At 35.5% G+C, this 23311-nt stretch overlaps 8 protein-coding genes and 1 long non-coding RNA gene across 9 annotated transcripts; 6 read left to right on the top strand and 3 right to left on the bottom strand.

Moving 5' to 3' along the window:
• The first annotated feature begins 1383 nt into the window (after window positions 1-1383).
• On the top strand, window positions 1384-2595 carry LOC104769136 (small ribosomal subunit protein uS19y). Its single transcript, XM_010493278.3, has 4 exons — window positions 1384-1617; window positions 1715-1857; window positions 1956-2013; window positions 2187-2595. Exons 1-4 carry the CDS (start codon window positions 1615-1617, stop codon window positions 2433-2435), a joined length of 453 nt encoding a protein of 150 aa, XP_010491580.1. The 5' UTR covers window positions 1384-1614; the 3' UTR covers window positions 2436-2595.
• A 443-nt stretch (window positions 2596-3038) lies between these two features.
• LOC104769135 (small ribosomal subunit protein uS19z-like) lies at window positions 3039-4208 on the top strand. The gene is made up of 4 exons (XM_010493277.3): window positions 3039-3222; window positions 3325-3473; window positions 3576-3633; window positions 3789-4208. Exons 1-4 carry the CDS (start codon window positions 3220-3222, stop codon window positions 4035-4037), a joined length of 459 nt encoding a protein of 152 aa, XP_010491579.1. The 5' UTR covers window positions 3039-3219; the 3' UTR covers window positions 4038-4208.
• A 480-nt stretch (window positions 4209-4688) lies between these two features.
• LOC104769134 (uncharacterized) lies at window positions 4689-5510 on the top strand. The gene has a single exon (XM_010493276.3). It carries the CDS (start codon window positions 4787-4789, stop codon window positions 5210-5212), a length of 426 nt encoding a protein of 141 aa, XP_010491578.1. The 5' UTR covers window positions 4689-4786; the 3' UTR covers window positions 5213-5510.
• Window positions 5511-5651: 141 nt separating this feature from the next.
• On the top strand, window positions 5652-7267 carry LOC104769133 (mitochondrial uncoupling protein 6-like). The gene is made up of 2 exons (XM_010493274.3): window positions 5652-6299; window positions 6534-7267. The coding sequence occupies exons 1-2, from the start codon at window positions 5870-5872 to the stop codon at window positions 7118-7120; spliced, it is 1017 nt and encodes a 338-aa protein (XP_010491576.1). The 5' UTR covers window positions 5652-5869; the 3' UTR covers window positions 7121-7267.
• Window positions 7268-9573: 2306 nt separating this feature from the next.
• LOC104769132 (transcription factor bHLH143) lies at window positions 9574-12964 on the top strand. Its single transcript, XM_010493273.3, has 4 exons — window positions 9574-9921; window positions 10168-10744; window positions 10854-11032; window positions 11192-12964. The coding sequence occupies exon 4, from the start codon at window positions 11236-11238 to the stop codon at window positions 12217-12219; it is 984 nt and encodes a 327-aa protein (XP_010491575.1). The 5' UTR covers window positions 9574-9921; window positions 10168-10744; window positions 10854-11032; window positions 11192-11235; the 3' UTR covers window positions 12220-12964.
• On the bottom strand, window positions 12942-15603 carry LOC104769131 (pentatricopeptide repeat-containing protein At5g09450, mitochondrial). The gene is made up of 3 exons (XM_010493272.2): window positions 14720-15603; window positions 14315-14624; window positions 12942-14191 (listed from the first exon to the last, which is right to left on the bottom strand). Exons 1-3 carry the CDS (start codon window positions 14755-14757, stop codon window positions 13289-13291), a joined length of 1251 nt encoding a protein of 416 aa, XP_010491574.1. The 5' UTR covers window positions 14758-15603; the 3' UTR covers window positions 12942-13288.
• LOC104769129 (classical arabinogalactan protein 1) lies at window positions 15015-15515 on the bottom strand. The gene has a single exon (XM_010493271.3). It carries the CDS (start codon window positions 15513-15515, stop codon window positions 15174-15176), a length of 342 nt encoding a protein of 113 aa, XP_010491573.1. The 3' UTR covers window positions 15015-15173.
• A 1223-nt stretch (window positions 15604-16826) lies between the features above and the next one.
• Window positions 16827-17753, top strand: LOC147918434 (uncharacterized). The gene is made up of 2 exons (XR_015593022.1): window positions 16827-17123; window positions 17522-17753. It is a non-coding gene; the product is annotated as an uncharacterized LOC147918434 (long non-coding RNA).
• Window positions 17754-18252: 499 nt separating this feature from the next.
• LOC104769128 (protein EXORDIUM-like 4) lies at window positions 18253-19452 on the bottom strand. The gene has a single exon (XM_010493270.3). The coding sequence runs from the start codon at window positions 19353-19355 to the stop codon at window positions 18516-18518; it is 840 nt and encodes a 279-aa protein (XP_010491572.1). The 5' UTR covers window positions 19356-19452; the 3' UTR covers window positions 18253-18515.
• Between the last annotated feature and the right edge of the window lie 3859 nt (window positions 19453-23311).

The following is a 23311-nucleotide window of genomic DNA, read 5'->3' as shown; positions in this document are numbered from 1 at the left end:
TACCTGCACACACACAATAACATATTATTAAAGATAACCCGGACAATGTAAAAGCATGATTATGTGCTAATGGTTGAATGTCATAACATACAATAAAAAAAAAAACTGATCTTACTCACCATTTTTTCACATTCGCATATAAGATCAACATCTGTAAATTGCTAATATGATATAAGTGGTGTAGGAAGTAAATTGCGAATGTGAGCCGGTGATGGAAGAGTTAGGAATAGGAGGGTATATATAGATTTTTAAATAAGGAGTAGGTTTTCTAATTTTTTCAATAATTTGCACACGCATTTAATCCAGTTTATCAAATTTGGAACTGCTACCAAGTTAAGCGGGATTATGAAAATATATTTTGATAGGTAATTAATGAATTGATTGGATGCAAAGCTATACTACAACAGATTTCTCGAAATTTTAGAAGCATATGAAATCGAATATATATACCATTATAATTTGAGTAAATAGTCAACGTATATATATTGTTAGTTAAAGAATATCTTACGTATATGGAATGAAATCACTCATACGAATCAATCATGAAAATAGGATACAAATTTAATTTGAATAACAAACAAAAGAAAAATCTTATTTACTTTAAAACGTTAAAATATAGAAATTAAAAATAGGATAGTAGGGAAATATTAGTAACAACTTACTAAAAAATGCCTGAATCTGTTATGCGTGAAATTTCACGAAGATATCTAAATATGAATGATAAAACAACTAATCACGGAATCAGTTATATTCGGGATTTTGAAATTATATACATTCCTATATTTTTGTAAGAAACTCAGATATCAAGATCAAATTTAAAGGTAATATTATGGGAATATGGTAATTTAAATAATTTAAATTATATTTGGAAGCACATATGGAAACTATAATATTCATGTTTTGGAAGCATATATGGCAAGTGCTATATTTGATTTGTGTAATCCGCTTATTTGTGGAAATAAGATTTCCTCACTAATTCCCAAAAAAATCGTAGTGGGATAACTATTGGAAACAACAAAAATTGTAGCTAAGGTGCATCAAACTTGACACCTTTCGAAATATTTGAGCTTCATTGGACCAATATGCTATTAGAATTTTCTCAACAAAGTACACAATGTATTGCTTTTATTTATTATTTAGACGTGAAAAAGCCATTTTAAAAGATTGGACCCGGGATCCGCGTGTTTATCCGTTTAGGATATGAACAAAATTTCGTTTTCATTAAATTTTTACCCTTAATGAAGATATATTATTTGGTTATAACTTCAATGGCATACCTTTGTAATTTCTTACAAAACGAAGGTTTAGTCCATAAACTGTGTTTCAAAATAATAGTAGGGATGAAGTACTATTTGGTAGATCCATTCAACCAACGGCAAATCCGAGCTTCACTCACCAAATCCGAGATTACAGTTTTTTTCAGATCTTATTTTCCAAAGATATGGACTCGGATGAAAAAAATAAAAGAGTACATGGACCAAACATTAAATAAATGTTTCTAGGGTTTGGCTCAGGTATATATTTGATGCTTAAGTTAAGTTGTTTGTCGTTTGCGCAGTCATCATTGTTTGAGCTGATCAGGTTTTAAGGTTTCCCAACAAATCCATACAAACAATGGTTAGTTCTTCGATCTCTGTCTCTCTATCATATACTCATGATTATATTTTTCCGACATCTTGTTTGTAATTTTCTCGTAATGGTAAATATATTTTAGGCGGATCCAGAGGTTGCTGCGGCTGGAATTGTGAAAAAGAGAACGTTCAAAAAGTTCTCATTCAGAGGAGTCGATCTTGATGCTCTTCTCGACATGTCTACCGATGATCTTGTCAAGCTCTTCCCTTCCCGTATTCGTAGAAGGTTATATAGAGTCTTTATTAAGCTATGTCTCGATTTCGCAGATCATCTCTTGTTTTCTCATACAGATCATTTTTGTTATGTAAATTCTCTTCTTATAGGTTCTCAAGAGGATTGACGAGGAAGCCTATGGCTTTAATCAAGAAGTTGCGCAAAGCGGTATAAAACTCTCCCTTCACTACTTCCTTGATCTCTATATATATAATTGGATCTTTCTTGAACAATAAGAGTCCAAATCTTTGATTCTACCATGCCCTGGAACGTGTCTTCCTTGCAACCAAATGGCTTTATTAAAACACTAAAGATTTGTGACTTTTTCTCTGTTTGGGTAGAAAATTGAAGCACCAGCAGGTGAGAAGCCAGCAGCAGTGAGAACCCACCTAAGGAACATGGTCATTGTCCCTGAAATGATTGGAAGCGTCATCGGTGTTTACAACGGAAAGACCTTTAACCAAGTTGAAATCAAACCGGAGATGATTGGACATTACTTGGCTGAGTTCTCTATCTCATATAAGCCGGTTAAGCATGGTAGGCCTGGTGTTGGTGCTACCAATTCCTCCAGGTTTATCCCTCTCAAGTGAAAAGATCAAAGCTCTCGTTACAGAGTCGTCGGTGTTATGATTGCTCCTGTCTTTCGTTTCTTTTTCTTTAGAACTTTTGTCTCTGCTTTTCTGTTCTCTCCTTTAGATTTTGTTCAAACTCTAGTTCATGCGTTTAAATAATACAGAGCATTCTTTTTTATGTCTCATGCATTTTGCTCTGTTTATGGCTTAGTTATTTTTTTCTGTATTGCAGTTGTAACCTTATTTCCCCAAGGTATGTAGATTCTAAGTATATGACTCAGCAGTAATGAGTAATGAAAATTAAAAAGTAACACAATGACCCTACTCAAATAGAAGAAAATTCCACAAACATTAGGAATATAATGTATAACTATTCCTATAAAGATATGATTTCTTGAGGTTTTAAGATAATACAGGACACAGTTTGATCTCTATAACCAGTTTTATCCTAAATTCTACTTTTTACATTGAAGTTTTGATTAATTTTTGGGAAAAAATCTTGTGTATTCATATTTTTTTAATTGGATATATGCTTTAAAGGTTGTCACATATTGTAATTTGTTACAGGAAAAAGATATAGAAGTTTGTCTATTATATAAGGTAAGAAAAATATACATTCATATTATATTTTAGAAACTCAATAATTTAGTATTTGGGAAATTTTTAATGAAGTTTCCTTAAACAGAAACAGTGTAGGATCTATAAGTATAAATAGGGTGCCAAATTTATTAGGTCTCTTGTCGTATCTCCATAGCAAAACCTAGCAGCAGTCACGTTTAGAGCTTCTCGAACCAAGAACAATATGGTTAGTTTCGCAAATCTCCATCTCTCTAAACCTTAATAATTCGATCGTTAGTTTTTTTACATCATCGTGGTGGTCTTAAAGTTTTTTTGTCGGAATCCGTAGGCTGAAGTCGAATCAGATGTTCCCGGAGCTGCTCTTGCGAAAAAGAGAACGTTCAAAAAGTTTTCCTTCAAAGGAGTCGATCTCGATGCTCTTCTTGACATGCCCAATAAGGATCTTTTCGAGCTCTTCCCTTCCCGTATCCGAAGAAGGTTTTGATCCCACCAAAAACACTTTTCTCAATTTTGGTATATCATATGTATTTGGTTCTATATGATTTGGTTTTACTGATTATGCGATTGATCATTTTGTAGGATGGATAGAGGAATGGGAGCGAAGCCTATGGCTCTCATCAAGAAATTGCGCAAAGCGGTAAAACTCCAACTTTGCAAACTATATGTGTGTTGTTATTGTGTCACATTTGTTATTAATCTGTAATCTCCTGACATTACTATAATTTAGTTATAGGGTCTGCCTTTTGGTTTGGTTCGATTATTATAACAACACTCTGTTTTACTTTAAACTAGAAACTAGAAGCACCAGCTGGTGAGAAGCCAGAAGTAGTGAAAACACATCTGAGGAACATGGTGATTATGCCTGAAATGATTGGAAGCATCATTGGTGTGTACAATGGAAAAACTTTTAACCAAATCGAGATCAAACCGGAGATGATCGGACATTACCTTGCGGAATTCTCAATCACTTACAAACCGGTTTCGCACGGAAGGCCCGGTCACGGTGCTACACACTCCTCTAGGTTTATCCCTCTCAAGTGAAGCCATTACAAGACTTCATGTTGTTTCTACCATTTCTTTTCTTTGGCTTATCTAAATCTTTTTTATGAAGTTGTTTCTTTTGGTCTTTGAACTTTTCTTTTATTATCGTTATTACTTTTCTTGGTGACTTTCTTTATGAGACTTATATACCATCATGAAGTTTAGACTTGAGTTACAGTTTTGAAGCTACTTAATTAGCTTAATTTTGATCCTTATATATTTTACATAATGATTAATTAGTATTATATCCTAGTTATAAGTAAAACTTTAAACAGCTACATGATCATAATAATTGAATACAATGACAGTGCATGATCAAGCCGTGGATCAGTTAGGTAATCTGCTTTCAAAACTAAATGGACTATTTTTTTTTTAATAATTAGATTATTACACTAGTTAAGAAGGTCTTATGTATATAAGACGTTTATAGGTGTTTGCTAATTGTAAGTTTCTTTTAAACACGTATAAATTAAGTTCGAAAAACTAAAGGGATTATACATAGAACTTAGAAGACGTAAAATGAAATATAGGTGAGTTTGTTGAAGACTAACATCTCATTCGTAATCGTGCATTGAGATCTTCTCACCCAATTTTCTGACTCTTATGAAATCTGCATTTAAGAGTTCTCTCATCTCAATATTATTTAAGAAACCATTCTCTCTACACAATACCACAACATAAACTCTCTTCACTCACAAAATTACTTAACTCTTCTTTCTAAGGTTGTCTTTCATTCAAGAATATCCACTATGATTAATGTTCGCCTTCCTATTCTCGTATCTTCCGTCTTCTTCCTTGTCTTTATTTCGTCGTCCCTCTTGTTTGCTACACCTAGTTTTGCTACTAGAGTAAGTCACTCTCTGGTGCACAAAGATGTCACAATGATTCCAGAATATAAAGAGCCTGACGAGCCGGAGATTCCAGAAGAGCATGAGTTGCCGTTGCCAGAAGAGCCTGAGATTCCAGAAGAACCAGAGATTCCTGAAGAGCCTGAGGTTCCTGAGGAGCCCGAAGAGCCCGAGGAACCAGAGGAGCCAGAAGGGCCAAAATTTGAATTTCCGTCATGGATTCCGAGCTTTCCTTTTCCTGGAAATAGTGGTGGTTATCCAAATACTGAAAAGACAAAACCTACATCAACTGTTGAAGAGGTTAGCGGTTCGAACAAGAAGCCATAGATCAATGGATGAAGAATGTAAAAAGGGTTGCTGAATAATACTCTTCCTCTTGATTAATAGTTATGTATGTATAAAGTACTATGCAATAACATGAGTTTCGTTTGTGTTTAATAAGTAATCAACGATTAGAGAGTAGTAATTATGTATTAAAGTTTCATGTCATGTTGGAGTCTCTAACGTACGCTTCTTGATATAATCTTGTAGTACTCATTCTCTCTTGTAACATATATGTCTAATGTCACTTTATGGTACAAAAGTTACATTGAACAAGTAATGTTATATAAGATATAATTAAATTCGAGCCGTTCGTCCTAAACATCAAAAATCATAATGAGTATTTTAGATACGTATTGCTTTATTCCCCTATAGCTAGCGTCAATTATTCTTGTCTACGATGACAAGGCGGTGCATCAAGACAAGACAAAACAAAAGAAACCTTGTGCAAAAGCTGGTAACCCGTAATTCAGGACTAGTAGTACACAAACACAACTCGTTGCATTATTTGCTTCCCATGTCTTTTGTCTTCTTCCATTTCCAACTTGTCCAACTTCATTTTCTCCTCTCCAAATATTTTTCTTACAAAAATCTTCTTTGATTTCATTTCTCATCAATCAAAACAATCTCCTTATAGTCAAATATTCCTCCGGTAACACATCAATGGGTTTCAAACCATTTCTTGAAGGTGGCATCGCTGCAATCATCGCCGGAGCTCTGACTCACCCATTAGACCTCATCAAAGTCCGTATGCAGCTCCAAGGCGAACACTCTTTCCCCCACGACCAAAACCCTAACCCTATTCTCAATCTTGATCATAACCTTCCCGTTAAACCTAACCAACCCGTTTTCGCTCTAGACTCTCTCATCGGCAGCATCTCCTTATTACCTAATTCATCCATTCACGCGCGGTCTTCTTTCACGCGTTCCGTCACGAGCCCTTTTGCCGTTGGAGCCCACATTGTCAAAAACGAAGGACCCGCCGCTCTCTTCTCCGGCGTCTCAGCCACCGTCCTCCGTCAGATGCTTTACTCCGCCACGCGTATGGGTATTTACGACTTTCTTAAACGAAGGTGGACTGATCGACTCACCGGTAATGATTAATATACTCTTAATACAAATTTGGTTTTTATTCGGTTTGGTTCGGTTTGATTGCACTAAAATCGGTTACAGTTCTCTGTTTTTGGGTTAAAATAATAAAAACCAATGGAATTATAACCAAATTTTGGTTCGGTTTCGATCTTAATTAAACAGTCCGGTTTGCATTGGTTCGAATTTTTCCATATACTTACGTACGAATTAATTAACTAGTCCGAACTCCGCTCAGGTAACTTCCCATTGGTCACCAAGATCACAGCTGGACTCATAGCAGGAGCCATTGGATCCGCCGTCGGGAATCCTGCTGACGTGGCGATGGTGAGAATGCAAGCCGACGGAGGTTTGCCGTTAAACCGCCGCAGAAACTACAAGAGCGTTGTGGACGCGCTCGAGCGGATCGTAAGGCAAGAAGGCGTCTCAAGCTTATGGACTGGCTCGTGGCTGACTGTTAACCGTGCGATGATCGTTACGGCTTCTCAACTCGCCACGTATGATCACGTCAAAGAGATCTTGGTCGCCGGAGGCCGTGGGACGCCGGGAGGGATCGGAACGCACGTTGCGGCAAGTTTTGCTGCGGGGATTGTCGCTGCGGTGGCTTCGAATCCGATAGACGTTGTGAAGACGAGGATGATGAATGCTGATAAGGAGAATTACGGTGGACCGTTGGATTGTGCGGTGAAGACGGTGACGGAAGAAGGACCGATGGCTTTGTACAAAGGGTTTGTTCCGACGGTGACGAGGCAAGGACCGTTCACGATGATCTTGTTCATTACCTTGGAACAAATTCGCGGTGTGTTAAAAGACGTTAAATTTTGATTAATAAATGTTTTTTTGTTTTTGTTTTTAAAGAGTCATAAGTACATAGACGATTAATTATTTTTTGACCATATTCTATTCTGTTGTATATAGTTTGAAATCATTTCATATTAGAGATCTTTTATGAAAATAAATAATTTTTATTTATTATTGTGCTAATAGGCTGTTAGAATTCTGTATATGTAAAAAGGGGAAAAGATATTAAAAAATCATCGAATTTGTTAGCTTGTAGACTTGTAGTATATGCGAAAACTGATGGTGATTGAAGCAAAGGACTTTGTCCGTCGGTCCAAGTCTCTTGGCTTTGGGGGATATGCTTTTGCTGGGGACCTTCATTTGGTATATTCCCTCTTTCTTTGGGTACTATGTTCTATTTTTGTGGTTGACATTAATTATCAAATATCGCCTGTGATTTTAATCAGAAGTCATGTGAAAAGTTTCAAAAAATATGGTCAACAATTTTATCAATTAGTTTTAAAAATTTTGTTGGTTAGATCATTTATCTCCATATGAGGGAAAACTGGAAAAACAAATACTACTATCTATGTGAAAAAGAAAGAGAAAATAATATTTGAAGAAAAATCAAATAATTTGCTTGCATATGTTTGCATAATGGTTTGGTGTTTGTTTTTCTTAGGCTTATGATGTCATGAGAAAAATAAAGAAAAAAAAAATAGAGATGTTTATGCAAAGTGAGAACATGGGCCAAAATAAGTCCAAGGGAATGAATATATGCCCAATCTCGTATGGTCACTCATCTAACCAAAGCCCAGTCTCAATATTCTGAACTGAAATTTCTATGGAGTCATTAAACTGTCTTTTTTTTTACTTTTTTCTTTTTAACAGCTATAAACTTTGATTAATGAGAATAGTGATCATGGAGGATGTTTACAAATTACAAGCAAGGCAGGAATTTAGAAATAGTGATTGTTTCGGAATAGAACATATAATAATTGTTTCCTATAATTTATAAAGATTTATGAAGTACTGTAAATCATAATGTAGTACATAGTAAGCATTTGGGTCCACTGGTCTCACACGGTAACTACTATTTTTCATTTCACATCAAACAAAAGAAAAAAGATTCAACGAGAAAACCTTTAGAAAAAAGAAAAAATATTCCAAAAAGCAAAAGAAAAAAAAGAAAAAAGAAGTCGTCAAGGCAATTAAGCACTTACTAATTCCCCGTGCATTTCTTTAATCATTCACTTTGCATCTCTTTTTCTTTCTTCTTTCACCAAATTTGTCTCTTTATTCTTTTTTTTTTTTCTTTACTCCTATGATCATGGAATTTGGTGAATGGTCCAACATTTTTTTCACACCAATCACTTATTAAAATATCATGTTACAAATAGTCTGTTAAAACATCATGTTACAATAATCGTGTTTAGTTTAGCTACGTAAAGATTGGTGTTTGTTTCATTAGCTATACATAATAGCTCTCTCCTAAACTAGTCAAAGAAAACATAACAACAATGTTTACGATGTATGTATGTAGTTCAATTTGTCTCGTGTCATCGAAGATGTTCCAAATAATCCCTAAATCCACGCACCTATAAAAAGAAAAGTTAATAATTAAAGGAAACCACCAAACAAAGGTTAAAAACTCACTTCCATTATTTTGGCTCATGATTAAAAAGAAGAAACGTTTGCCCCAAAAAAAACAAAAAAAAACAGAATGGTAAAAAGAAGACGAACATACGGGTTTTACTTTAACAAACATCTTTGAAATTATCACGTTTGTACTATTTACTTAAATTTAGTACAACTTATAATGACTTGAAATGATCAATTATGGATGGTGAGGGTTGCCATTATATACCAGCATAATTACATATAGACACGTTCTTCAACTCCCTCGTCCGGACGAGTCGTGCCATTGCCTCCATCAAAGTTAAATTCGGATTAGGAATATGCAAGTTGTACATGAAATTTTAAGTTCAACCAAATTAAATGTAAAATCTATTGCAAAATTTAATCTTACACAAAAAGATATACTATTTAATTGAAAAATGAACCCAACTCATGCTAAAAGTGTAATCCGGTGTTAAGTGACTTTAGTGCAGTGGTAGGAGCTAAGTCCAGGGGCGGACCTATGTATGAAAGAGGTAGGTCATCTGACCTGGGTAAACTAAATAAATAATTGTTTTTACATGTAATTCTATAAAGTTTCAGTAGCACAGATGGTAAATTCTATAGTGTTGACCTCCCCAAACCCGGGTTCAAACCACCATTATGACACAAATATTTTTTTTATTCTGTAATTGACCTTCCTAAATTTATTTTCTGGGTCCGCCACTGGCTAAGTCCATTTGTAGAAGGTACCATCACACCCGGGATCGAGTTCCGGTTCTTTACGAACGTCGAAATTTTGCTAATGGACCGGCCAGTTGTGGCCCAACGGTTTAATTTTTAACTGAAGAAAACGAAATTGTTATCCAAATAGTTCAATCAAAAACTAAAATCTAAGGCTTATTGATTGGGTCATTGACAAAAACCAAAAAAATCCTAATCATACATGCATGGTTGATGTGAACTGTTTTCTTTTTCTTTTTTCTTTCATTGCATCCCCATTGTCCAATATTGACTGTAAAATAAAGTATTTCGAAAGGGCAAAATTGTCACAAAAGAAATACGAACATGTATAAAGCAGAAATATCAAAGCTTTAGTCTTCACGCCCACTTTTTTATTTCCTTATTTTCGTAAAGATTTTAGCTTTCTCTTCTCTTCTCTTATCCGTTAGAGTTTTGCTTGATTCGTCTTCTACACTCTCTCTGGATCTATTTGCTTCATCCTATCGGTAAGCTAATATGAGAATCAATTTAATCATCTTTTTGTTTGTCTCTGCTCTCTGTTTCTTTCCTTTTTGTTACTTGAGAAAATTTTGGTGTCAAAATTAGGAATCAAAATTTTGATTGAACTGACGCATAATGAAAAGTGATGTTCCCAGAATATGTAACTGTGCAATGCTGCAATAGTTTTAATTGTTGTTGATAACATCTGGTTTTGTTTTTGATGAGATGGTTTCCACTCTTTTTTGCCTCAGATTTGGCTCTCAGCTGGATTACAAATAAGCAGTGAAGTTGTTACAAATCTAAAAAGTGCATAAGAGGAGAAAAAAAAACAGAATGAGTTGGTTCACTGTGTACCGTAAAGTTGTGCCCTTGAATCTCTATTGCCGTGTTATTCTGTAAATTTCTTCTCTATCTTCAAATCCTCTTCTTCTTCTTCTTCTTCTTCATAATCCTCTTCTTCAAAACCAATCTTATCTAATCTCTTTAATAATGGGATCCCAACGTTTCTACGTTTTTCATTGTGATCAGTATAGGATCAGCTAAACCATTCTCCTAAAACCCTTTAAAGCTAAATACTTTCTCCTTCTCAAAGATCAATACTTTTCTCTGTTTACTTCTAGTCATCTGTCTTTTTTGGTAAGCTTGCTCTGTTCTGTGGAGCAAACTGGTAGTAAGTTTTAAATTGAAGAGTTTGTAAAAGTGATGGTAAGTCAATCAGCTGGTCAGACAAGATTTCGAACATTGAAGTACGAGAACAACGGTGATTCCAACAAACCAACAATTGTAGTGAGGGTTATTGCTTGCTTTCAACCGATGGATAATTGTCAGGTTTGTTCCTGAAAACAAAAAAAAATTGTTATTTATGCTCTTTTGTCACTCTTCACCATTCATAGTTAGTCTTGTTTCTAACACTATTGTGTATGTGTTTTACTTTCAGGCTGAATACTTTAGACATATACTCAAACCAGTGACGTAGTTGGTTTGTGAGTTTGTGTTTGTATTTTTGGAGCTGGCCTTTGTTTTTCGTTTTGTCTCTACTTTCTTATACAATTGTTTCAAGAAAGAATCACGAAGCAGTGCGTTCATCACACATTTGAGCAAGAGCTTCCACAATAGGTATGCTAACTGAATCTTTCCCTTTTTTATACTTTTACATTTTATGTTGATTCTGTTTGTGGCTATAGTTTTTCTTGAGTTGAGTTTTAAATAGTATCTATCTCGTTTATAGTCATAGCCATGTAAACTGATTTTTTCCTTTTACTTTTTTTCGTGCAGTATTGTATTCCTGTAAAGTTTACTTGGCTTAAAACTGCAAGAGCATGCCTCTTGATACTAGGCAGCAGAAATGGTTGCCATTAGGCTTAAATCCTCAAGCTTGCGTCCAAGACACAGCTACTGAGTCTTTCCGTCCTGGAATCCCTTTTCCGGAACTTGGTAAAGTATATGCTGCTGAGCGTCAGTTTTGCTATTTGCAGCCACGGTTCCAAGCCTTGCTGCCAAGTTATGGTCAGCAGTCTTGTGGAAAACAAGTTTCATGTTTGAAAGGGAGATCTAGCTACGCTGCTGCTCCAGAGGGAGAGGCACTCAAGTCTTCTCGGAAAAGATTTCTTGTATTCGATCAGTCAGGAAATCAGACGCGTTTGTTACAATGTGGTTTTCCTCTGCGGTTTCCTTCTTTTATGGATGCAGAGCGTGGGAACATTCTCGAGAAAGGGTTCAGCAAAGGTCATGCCAGTCCAGAAAATATATTGCTACCTGAAGTTCATGTTAATGGCGAAGAAGAGTCAGAGATGCATGAAGACACTGAGGAAATCAACGCGCTGCTGTATTCTGATGAAGACGACAATGATGATTGGGAGAGTGATGATGAGGTGATGAGCACTGGTCACTCTCCATTCCCAGTTGAACAACAAGCGTGCTATAAAACAAGAGAAGAACTGGATGAAACTGAAAGCAGTGTTGATGGTCCACTTTGTAAAAGGCAGAAACTACTGGACCATTCATCCAGAGACTCGTCACCATCCCTTGTGGTCACCACCAAGAGTTTCACTAAAGCCAAAGGCTTACCAGATGAAAAACTTCCTGAATCCAATATTTCAAGCAAACAAGAAACGGGTTCTGGTCTAAGTGATGAGCAGTCAAGAAAAGACAAGATTCATACTGCTCTGAGAATCCTCGAGAGCGTAGTTCCAGGGGCAAAGGGAAAAGAAGCTCTTTTACTACTGGACGAAGCCATTGATTACCTCAAGTTGCTGAAGCGAAACTTAAACAACTCATCAAAGGGTTTAAACAACCATTGGTGAAAAACCTAAGACCCCTTTTGGTCTTATTGGTAAGCATGTTTGGTTGGTTAAAGAGAAGACAAGGGACAAAAGATAATCAATGAGGTAAAGGACTGATGTAGAGATTCTCTCAATTTCATTAACGTGGGTTTGAAACAATTAGAACACGCCTGGTGACCCTAGTGGGACCGTATCCACTGTTCATCTAGCTGGATCAATAGTGGTTTACTTTTGGATATGGCATGCTCTCTCTGAAAAAAACAAAGAACAAAAAAAGGTCACTTTCTTCTGTGCTTGGAGTGGAAGAAAAGTGAAAGAAGGCAAAAAAGCAAAGTCTTGGTGGTGCTCATTGATCGTTAATAATTATCTTTTGTTTTTCCTCCTGGGTAATAATATCTCTGTGATGGTGGTGGTGGTGGGTGTGGATGAAGAGAATTCAAAAAGGCAAAAACTGAAAGTATTTTTTGGGGTGGTTGTGACTTGTGAAAATTGAAATCTTCTCACTTTCATTAGGTAAAAATTTATGTCCCCACTCTCTTTTGTCTCATTATTACTCTTCTGTTGCTATCAATCCCATATCTTGTCATTTCTTTTTGTTCTTTTCAAAATCTCTGGCTCTTAAGCTATTCAAGGGACTTGTACTACTATAATGTTGTTTGTGTTATTTGCTTCTGTTGTTTCTCTCGTGGGTCTAACCATGTTTGTATATCATGTTCATGTATATAAACCAATAAGAGTGTTAATAATGGAACAAGGCTTCTTATTACATGGTAGTTTTTTTTGTTTTAAGCTTTCAAAAAATCATACTGTTTCTACACTAAAAGCAAATACACACTTACGAATATGCTACACTTGTTCTTAAACAACATACAAAAAAGCTTGCATCTATTTTAGCAAAATATTCCGGTGACAAACTCGACGAGTCTCATGACCTCCGACGTAAAGAACAAAAGATAAGTAAAAATCACAGTGTAGAGAAGAAACCTCTATTTTATTCATTTACCCTAAATGATGACTGATGATGAGCTTGATCTGATTCTTGCAAAGAGCATAAAAAATTTCACAACTTATTCCTTAAGAGACTCCAATCTTATGAGTCATCATTTTCCAAGCTGCATTTCTTCTGAACCAAGAGCAAGTGAAAGTCGCTGGCTTTTTCATCTAACCCAACATCTCGAAAAGCATTCAGAATCCTCGAGCAAGCAGAAGCATCAAACTCTGTAGTCTTAGACTCCTTCCACTGATCAATAACTTCCCCGGCTTCTCTTAAATGACCAAGCATTAGGTAAGAAGAAAGAACACAAATGTAGCTTCTGCTGCTCAATTTCTGGTTAGTGTTTCTCAAAGACTTCCAAATCTGATCTATCATACCCTTGTTTCCTAATCCAGTATGCAGAATCATAAGGAAGTCATACGTGACCCATTCTCTTTGGGAAATAGATTTCTCAGCTTCGACGGGTGTAGTAGACTCAGCATTAGTTAGTCTACTACTGTTTACGTAGATACTAGTAAGATCTATATATCGAACCCAACCCTCGCTAGAACTAACATCATCCCTCATCTCTTCAAGAATCTTTCTGAGTTCATCAATGTTGAAAGTTGCAGCACATGAACTTAGCCACAGGTTATACGTAAAAATATCCGGTGAAACGTTTTTGTCCTTGAGCACTCCGATAACCTCAGGTACTTTCTCAACTTGCCCAACTGACATGTATAAAGTCATCATCTCGTTGTAAGTGATAGCACCGAAGTTAAGACCATCAGTCTCTATGATTCTCCTGAACAAAGCCTCAGCTCGTTCGGTTTGTTTGGAGCCAGCATAAGCGTGAAGGAGAGAAGTATAGGTTTCAGCTGTCTTTGAATCTATATGCAAACCTTCAAAGTAGCGTTCAGCTGCATCGATACCGAAAACTTTCGAAATCAGATCAATGCGGGATGCGTAATCAGCATCTGAGATCTTGGATTCTTCATGGTGAACCATCCACTCTGTAACCTATTCATAAGTCATAACTACTCAGTTCTCAATGCAAATTTCACGGCAAGGACACAAAGCAATCAATCTAGAAACTAGGAGCCACGAATTCCAATTTGAAAAGTATCGAAGTTGGTAAGGTACCTCAAGAGCGTGTTTGTAACGGCGAGTTCTTCTAAGCTCTTTGGAGATGTCTCGAAGTTCATTGACTGTAATCTGATTCCCTTCACCTATCCATTTCTCGAGAACAGTAGTCGCGCTTCGTTTCGGAAGCCTCAATCTGAAAATCCGGCTCCTCAGATCATCTTTCTCCTCCGATTCCGATGATTCCTCGAAAAGCGAGCCTCCGATTGCTGCATCAGCACTGTACGAATTCGAGAATCGCGATGATGATTCGGTGTTGTTGCGAATGAAATTGCTTCCACCGACAACACCATTGTTATTCGTCAATCGACTACATTCAAATCATAATAAGAACTGTGAATCAATTTTTATCAGGAAAGAAAAAAAACGAAATCAGTAAGAGAGAACAGGTGAGAGTAGACTCACCATCTAAGAGTATGGAAGAGCGAGCGAGTCGCCGCCATGGATTCTTAGTTCGTGTGAGTGACGACGACGACCAACAAAAAAAAAAAATCTAAAAACGATCACTTACTGAAGCTCCAATTTCGTGTCAAATTGTAAAAAGAAAGAATATTAATGGGCCAATGAAATTCGGCCCATTAAGATATATACACGGCGACGGAGAGAAGCCACCGCCGATATCAGCGATGTGGGCAATTCGAAGAGATGAGCTGTTACTTTTACTTGTTCACTTTGGAATTTTAGAAAAATATCTCTCAAATTAATTTAAGCTTAATATATTGATGATAATATAATGGGTACAATACAATAAAGAGCGCTACAGATTAAACCGAAATCCAAAACCAGATCGAGAGAGTAGAAAAAAATAACAATGAATAAAGAGATAATGGTGATTTCATCGGATCCAGCTAGCGAGAGTCTAGATAGCCAAAACGGCAGCGCATAGGAAAACAGCGACGGATCCACCAAAAACTGTGTATCTGTTGGAAGCGGCGTTGCTGCCCAATGCTGGAGCAGGAGCTTCTGACGGAGAATCAGAGATGGAAGACGGACTGAGTGCTGGAGCGTCGATTGAAGGAGAATCAGCTTGAGGCGGCAATGCGGATGATTTAGGACTCGGTGTTTTGGACGAAGATGGAGAGATCATACGTCTTCCTCCCCCGCTGAATGGAGCTGGAGCAGGAGACTGAGCAGCCACCACGGAAGATATCAGGAGTGTCGCCACGAACAGTAAAACTATGGTACTTCTGGAGATCGACATTGCGATAGTTTCTAAGAGAGAGATTTGAATTTGTTGTTTCGCTGCAGACTGAGTTTGCTTTGCTCTGTTGTTTTGTTTGTGTTTGGGTGAAGAAGACTACGGGTTTTAGCTTGTTTATATAGAGTTGAAAAAAGAGGGTACGCTGTTTAGGACCGCGTTAAATCTGTAGCGTTGGTTTAAGAAAAGAGAAAACGAGTGAGATCGGACGGTTGTAGATTTTTTTTCCTTTTGAGACGCAAAGTGTGAAACTGTGAAGTGGGGACACGGTAAAGACAACGCGGTTGGATTCGGCCCTTTAACTACGGCGACAACGGCTCGTTGAATCATAACCGTACGCGTGGCTATCGATGAAATAATATGGCCGTTGTGTTAATAATTTTTTTTTTCCTTTTGTGACAAGAGCTTTATTTAAAGACAAAAGTTAATTTCGCAAGAAGAATTTTATTTTTCTCATGTAACGGTCGATTATTTGGAGAAATCTGTTTTTTTTTTTGTTTACAGTATATGAGGTTTATTATAGTTCTAATTTTTTTTTAGATTTCTTTCCCTTGTTTAAAAAGATTTATAACCTAATTTTACTGTTCCAAAAATTGTTTTTGTAGGAAATTGTTTCACTCTTTTATTTTTTATGTTTTTATAGAGTGATATAATTAAGAAAAATGTTGTGTATAGTAATTTCTGCTCGTCGTTTCAAAAAAAAAAATACATATACAAATACCAAAGAGCTGAGCTTTAGGCCATGTTTATATGGAGATCAGATGGGGTGTTCTTAGGTCTTTTAAAAATGCAAATAATTGAATAGTAGACTTAAGATCAAGCTCATTGATCTTATTCTAGAACTGTTCTTGGGCCTGATCTTGTGTGACGTGTCTCTCTCGGATTAGTTGAGAATATATGGAATAAATTTGGACATTAATCTATGTATTAATTAAATAAAATATTTGTCTTGTTTAATTAATTAAGTAATATGTTTGTTTGTTTTTTTAAAAAAAAATATTTACAATGTTTTTTTGTTTCATAAAAATATGGTATTGTATTTTGAATTTTAGTAAAAATTTTATAAGTTTGCAATTAAAATGTTATTTTATAAATTTTTATAATTGTAATATGTTTAAGAATATTAATAAACATTATATTATTAAATAGTATTAAATATTCTTAAATTTTTTATTAAACATTAATCTATGTATTTATTAAACATTCTTAAATTTCTATAAGAATATTATGTTATTAAATATTAAGATCTTAAACATATTCTCCCAATAACTAATTTTTTAACAAAAGTTCTTAACTACTGATATTACATTATTTTCACAATATTTATACTCTAAAAACACCCTAAACTGATCTCCCTATAAACATGACCTTAGTTAACGGCGTTCAAGAGTTCCTCGGTTCACGAAAAAAAAATCCTTTGGTGCTGAGCGAGTTTATGGTGTCGTTTGCTATATATATATTATTTTTTTTGTAACCTTACAGTTTGACAGTTTGTCAAGAAAAATCTAGAAGACTAATTTTACTTCTATTCAGCCTCTCTAATTCACTATATGTTCTTATAATAGTAGTATGTATGACAAAATGCCTAAGAATATTAAATTTTGGTTTTTGGTAAGTGATACAAACACAATCTATCATGGGGCTGAACGATTTATGCTGGAAATTATCAGCAGTACTCTGCCTTCGGAGTCTTTAGATTTGAATATTGAAATCCTTACTTATTTTTATCGAATCATTTGGATCAAAAGATATAGTGTTTGTTATTTACTATTTATTAATTAAAACATAGCATTCTTGTGTCACAAAGGGAATCAATGACTTTATCTTCAGTTTGATTTTTGCACCAAAAATAAAAAGTTCTTCAATTTAATTTTGCATAATATATTGATCGTAAATATTTCATCATATTTTATCAAAAATAAAAAGTATAGAGTCTACCAATTTAAAGTAAAAAAAAATAACCGAAAAAAAAAACACTAATCATTTGAGTTCACTGATCTGATGTGAAGGCATTGCAAGATGTTTAAAGTGAAGGGGAGTGCGTATCTGATAGACTGGACAACATTGGACTATTTTTTGGATGGGAATGAAGTTGGACGCTAAAGTCCTAGGTGATTTTTTTTTATGAGGGTCAGTGTTAACACTTACCAAACCAAATTCATAAAGCATGTGACCTTATTGAAAGAATATAAATAGTTGTAGGTGTAACTTATAGGTCCAATAAAAACTTTATCAAACTTTTATTGGAGCGACTTCATTGATAGCTTACTGCTTTCACTCTCATCACCTAGAAGATACCATTGATTCGACAAGCCTGTTCCAAGCACTGAACACCAACCAACCCACTGGTCATTATTTAAGAATTTATGGGATAATTTAATTCAAGGAACCAAAAAGGTTAGATTGGTAGGAAAACTGGATAATAAAAATTAAATCATGTTTTCCACTCCCACAATATTGAATAGTAGTAGTAAATACCCCATACCATTGTTTAGTAAGCAATATGCCAAAGCCTATATAGCTTTTATTAAAAGTGAAAAAGTGATACACTATTCTATATGTTCTCTTTCTCCTATCCCCCCAAGTCCCAACATCACCTTTATTCTTTCATCATGCTTCTTTTTTGTTTACCGTATCAATGCAAAATTTAACATAGTTAATTTCTTAATACGCTTTCCGGTTCTCTATGAAGTTTGATTCTCTTGATTATAAACACGATAACAATATAAGGTTAAAATTCTTTTTAGGGGAAACTACAAATCGATTTTTATTATCCGAATTAAAATAGATTATATGAATCTAATCTTCACATACTTCAAAGATCGAATTTACAGTACAGTACAGGGCACAACAAAACGACAAAGCAACACACATCCCTTTCCCCAAACTCCTCCGAACCAAACCGATAGATATCTACAACTTTTGTTTTGAGTACAACAAGCTTTTAAACTCGCCATCACCATTGATTCCTTGCCACGTGCCCCATTCAAGACCATCTGATATTCAAACCAAAGTCTTACACGTCGAAGTCTGAGGGTCCCACATCGCCGGCAAAAGATATTTCCTACCGGCGAGACCCAAAGCGTTGTAACTCGCTCCACTCGTCTTGTCTACGAGAACCCGACCCGTGTACCCCGGGTAAGCACCCGAACCGAATACTCCGGTACAAGCCGCGACAGCTTCTTGAGACGGGTTTGTCACGGTGTTAACAAGAAGAGTCGCGAGGTTTATGATCATCCCGTCAACTCCGACGTCACCGTTAGGCGCGACTAGCGGCGGTGACTGAGGTCCGTAGATAGGCTGATGAAACGGCCACGCGCAGTAACCAGGACACTGTGTTTCAGAGTTTCCCACCCACACGTAAGCTCCACTTGCCTTTGACCCGTGAGTCCCGCATCGATTCATACAGAAGCCTTCAACGTAGACGTCTTTCGCCGTTAATACGACCGTTATCGAACGAGCACCACCACCGTTAAGTTTGCTTGACAGAGCACGGAGATAAGGGCTCTTCAGAGACTTCCCGATAGGGTAGTTCTCTAGGAGGAGCTGCTTACCGACGACTAAATTCGAGACGCCTTGTTTGTACTTCTCAGTCGTCTTCCACCACGCCGCGACGGAGGGGCTTTTGGCGACGGCGGGGGAACCGATAGAGCGGATGAAGTCGACGACGACTGAACGTTGGGTTGGTGTGAATTTACCGTACCAAACGAGATTGAGAGTGACGCTTCCTTTCAATGGAATGCTGCTGCGGCGAGGCTTCTGCTCGACAACCGCGGCGGTGGAGAGGCTGACAGTGGCGGAGAGGAGAACGAAAAGAATGGCAAAACGGTAACTATAGGCCATCTTGGGAGGAGGAGGAGGAGAAAGATGGAAGAGAGACTAGAGAGGTTTTGTTCTGTTTTCTCAATATTGATGATATGAGTTTGTGAAGTGAGAGAGAGCTCTATTTATATTAAACCGGAATATTTTGAAACAGCTGTAAAATGCGAAGAGCGTACATGTCAACGTATTGACACGTGGGTATATTTAATTGGTTAGGCAAGGGTTTTGGACAGCCTGTAGTGAGGTTCTTCTAGGGGTGACGTGGTAGTTTCCATAAACGTTTATTATAATCATTTTTGTGTTTGAAAAAAAAAAGAAAAAAAAAATTAAATGTAGATATTATGCGACAAGGATAAACACTTCCGTGCATGTCCGGATAAAAGTTTATACTATTTACATTGAACAGTACACGTCTGGAGTTATTGAAAGGAAGAAAAAAAGGAAAAAATTGTGGCTGTGAATGTTTTAAAGAACATTGCATTCTAAACGTTTTTGGGTGCACCAAGTTTACATATTTACACTTTATCATAATTGACTAAAACATGGGCGTTTTTGGAGTTGGAATTAAAGTTTTGATTCTTCGATATACACTAGTGCTGGGCACGGGACGGGTACCCTTGAATTTTCTCCGACCCTTTACTCGTCCCGACCCTAACGGGTAACAGAAAAAATTTACTCATACTCGACCCTTAAATAACGGGTACCCGGTAAAAAATAGTTGACTCTTTACTCGTCACGACCCTTTATTATTACTCGGAAAACGAGTACCCGATAGAAAAATGTTAATAATCGCAATAATAATTTTATTTTTTGAAATCCAAAAAATGAAAAATTCATAAATTTATGCAAAATATAGTTCCAAAATTATAAAATTACGAATTTTGAAAATAAAAATAATATATTAATTCAGTTAGGCTAAGTTGAACTTAGGTTTTAACTCTAACTCTATAAATTAATAATAAATAATAATAATAATAATACAAAATATTAACGGGTATTTACGGGTCAGGTAGCAAAACGGGTAAAGGGCCGAGTAACGGGACGGGTATTGAAAACTAAATTAATACCCTATACTCGTCCCTTACTCACGGGTAATATAAATATAATACCCTTTACTCGACCCTAAAGTTGCGGGTACCCTTTTTTTGGGACGGGTACGAGCCGAGTAACGGATCGAGTACGGGTAACGGGTATTAGTGCCCAGGCCTAATATACACGATAACTTTCAGCAACTAGCCTTCTATCTAAACCGACATACAACTAACTACGCTAATATCGTAATAACCATGCTATTTAAAACGCTGCTTCCAGCTATTCAAAAAATCTATTGTATTTGAGGAAACCCATAATGGTGATAAGCATTTGGTTTCTGTAGGGACCAAATCCTTGCGTATTTCAATAATATGAACTAGGTATTTGTATGTATACAGTTATACTATAGAAATATCAAATTATACAATGTGTGTGTTCAGCAGTGTGGTCAGTAATAAGAAGGGGTAAGGCGTACGAACCACGCCCTTTCATACGTCAATTATTGCCTTACATCTGCGTGGTCCAGTACTCTTCTCGTTTTCTTTAGTCTCTTTTTAATTTGAAAAATCTTTATCTTTATTCGCCTCTTTAAAAAAAAATCTTTCACTATATATACCTTTTGCTTTATCTATCTAGATTCTAGAACGTTTGAGATTTTTTTTTTCTCTATACTGTCTTTCTATAAGCATGGACATCGAATGATGCGGCCTCAATTTTAAAACATTAATAACTGTATCCTTCAAAACGTTATCTGATGCGGCACCACCTCTCTGTACATTTAAATATGAATACGGTCTTAAGCGTTAACTTACCTAATTTCATATATGAATATGATGGTAGAACTTTAGAAAATTTAAACTCGGGTAAAAAAGAGTAGAGCCGTTTACGTCAAGGCACGACATACGAGGAAGATGAGCCTTGCAGGTCCCCTACATATGTGTAAAGATACGTTTATTAAAACTTGAAATATACGCCTAATTTACGTCACCTTGTCAGTAAACTACTCTCTTCTGTGTAGTAAATCTTTACCTTAGCTCTGCCTCCGTATAATTTAAATTTGACACGTGAATTTCAGTCCTACAAATAAATATCTACTAAAATATCTGTCACCACTCACCACAATAGTTTAACTTTCCGTACAATGATAGAAAACAAAACCTTAAGATTAATTAGGACAAATTAAATAGTTGCAGTTACCATTTTAGCAGATAATTTAAAATACTTTTTCATCTTTATAAATACAGATTTTTGTCACTACATACTATATACTAAACTTTCAAGTATTTTTCCTATGATATTTTGTTTTGCTGGACTAATTTATGTAACATTGTGTTTCATAAAATCAGTTCTCATTAATTTTATTTATCATAGAAACATGTTTACGTCAAATTTGTATAAATTATAGTTATATTTGTGCCAATAATATGTAATTATGTACTATATCAAGTTTGAATTTGAATGACAACACAACGACAATATCAATAATACACTATATAAAACGTTTAATAATAGTATATTATATGTTTGGGTCATTGAAGTTAATTAATTAATATTATTTCTCCAACCAATAGACTAACTAATAGCGTGTAAGAAAAAAAACATAAAAAAAGAAATACTAATATAGAAAATAATACCCCACAACATTTATCCGGCTTATTCGAAAGCTAAATAGTTTCGTCAAATTATAGATATAAATGTGTTTTTGTGTAAGCGTGCGTGTGGATAGGTATATGTAGTTGCCAAGGTGATTCGTAGGGCTAAAAATTGAAATGAAAGGCGGCAAAAGTATGAAATAATACGAATGCCAAACAATGCTTCGTTGGCATGATATGTGACACTTATGGTTTGATGTCTTGTGAAAGTGACAAATTATACGTGAAACGAGCAATTATACATATTGCACGAGCAGATATATGTGTACATTGTATATGGCCTAACTTCAAAATGAAATGAAAAAATAAAATCAATTGGCCGCTACATATGACCTAACCTACTAACACCCACTAATAGTAGTTGCTATCCAATTGGAAGGAAACGTACAAAAATAAAATTCAAGAAGAACATAACTTAATTATTTAAAAATCAAAACAAAAAGATAACGTTATTCTAATTTCTAAGCAATATGAAAACCGAATCGGGTAAACAAAATAACAAAACGATGTCTAATGTTTTATAGAAGTTGATTTGAAATTAAACCATGCTATTTTTTTTTCATACAACAAGTTGGTGGTGAGAGCTTTGGTCAAAAGAAACTCGGAATGGAACAATGCAATTGCAAAGTTAATGGAATGGGCATGGCAATCCGAAACGAAATATCCGTTTGAAGTTCATGTGATAGAACGGGAACGAGATTTTTTAACAACTAAAAACATGTTTGAAATTCAAAAGATCACGTAAACAGATAAATAAAATGAATGATCATCTATTTTTAAAACGGTTTATTAGAAATTTAGATATTATATAATATTATCGTATTACAATTATAAGCTTAACAATTAATACTTGATTGGATATATTTCTACTTGATGAAAAAGATATGAAATTTTGAATAAAATGTATATATATGTCGGCGAAGTCAATTAAAGTTAGCTAGTCGCATGTATGTAATGTTAAACACACCCATTCCCCTCCATATCTTAACTTTTGACTTTTAAGGGTAAACGTAACAGTCTTATGGGCAAATGTTGCATGCATGCCCACTTCTATCATTGTCATTCTCCGTTTTTTCCCTTAAAAATTTTTTTTCGAGTCAAAGAATGTAAAAGTTGGGGCATCTATATACGAAACAAAAGCATATAATTGAATTGTGGTTTCAAATTGCGTTGAAAGTTTTTATAAAATATGGTTCATAAAAGCATAACATCCATTTTCTGTCAAATATTTATAATACATGTATAAAGTATACAATAACTCAACGTAAGTGATTTTTTTTTGTTTGCATATAA

This window comes from Camelina sativa, chromosome 20 (genome assembly GCF_030686135.1).
Source record: "Camelina sativa cultivar CO46 ecotype springtype chromosome 20, ASM3068613v1".
In the NCBI taxonomy this organism is placed as follows: domain Eukaryota; kingdom Viridiplantae; phylum Streptophyta; class Magnoliopsida; order Brassicales; family Brassicaceae; genus Camelina; species Camelina sativa.
This window is presented reverse-complemented; position numbering and strand designations above follow the sequence as displayed.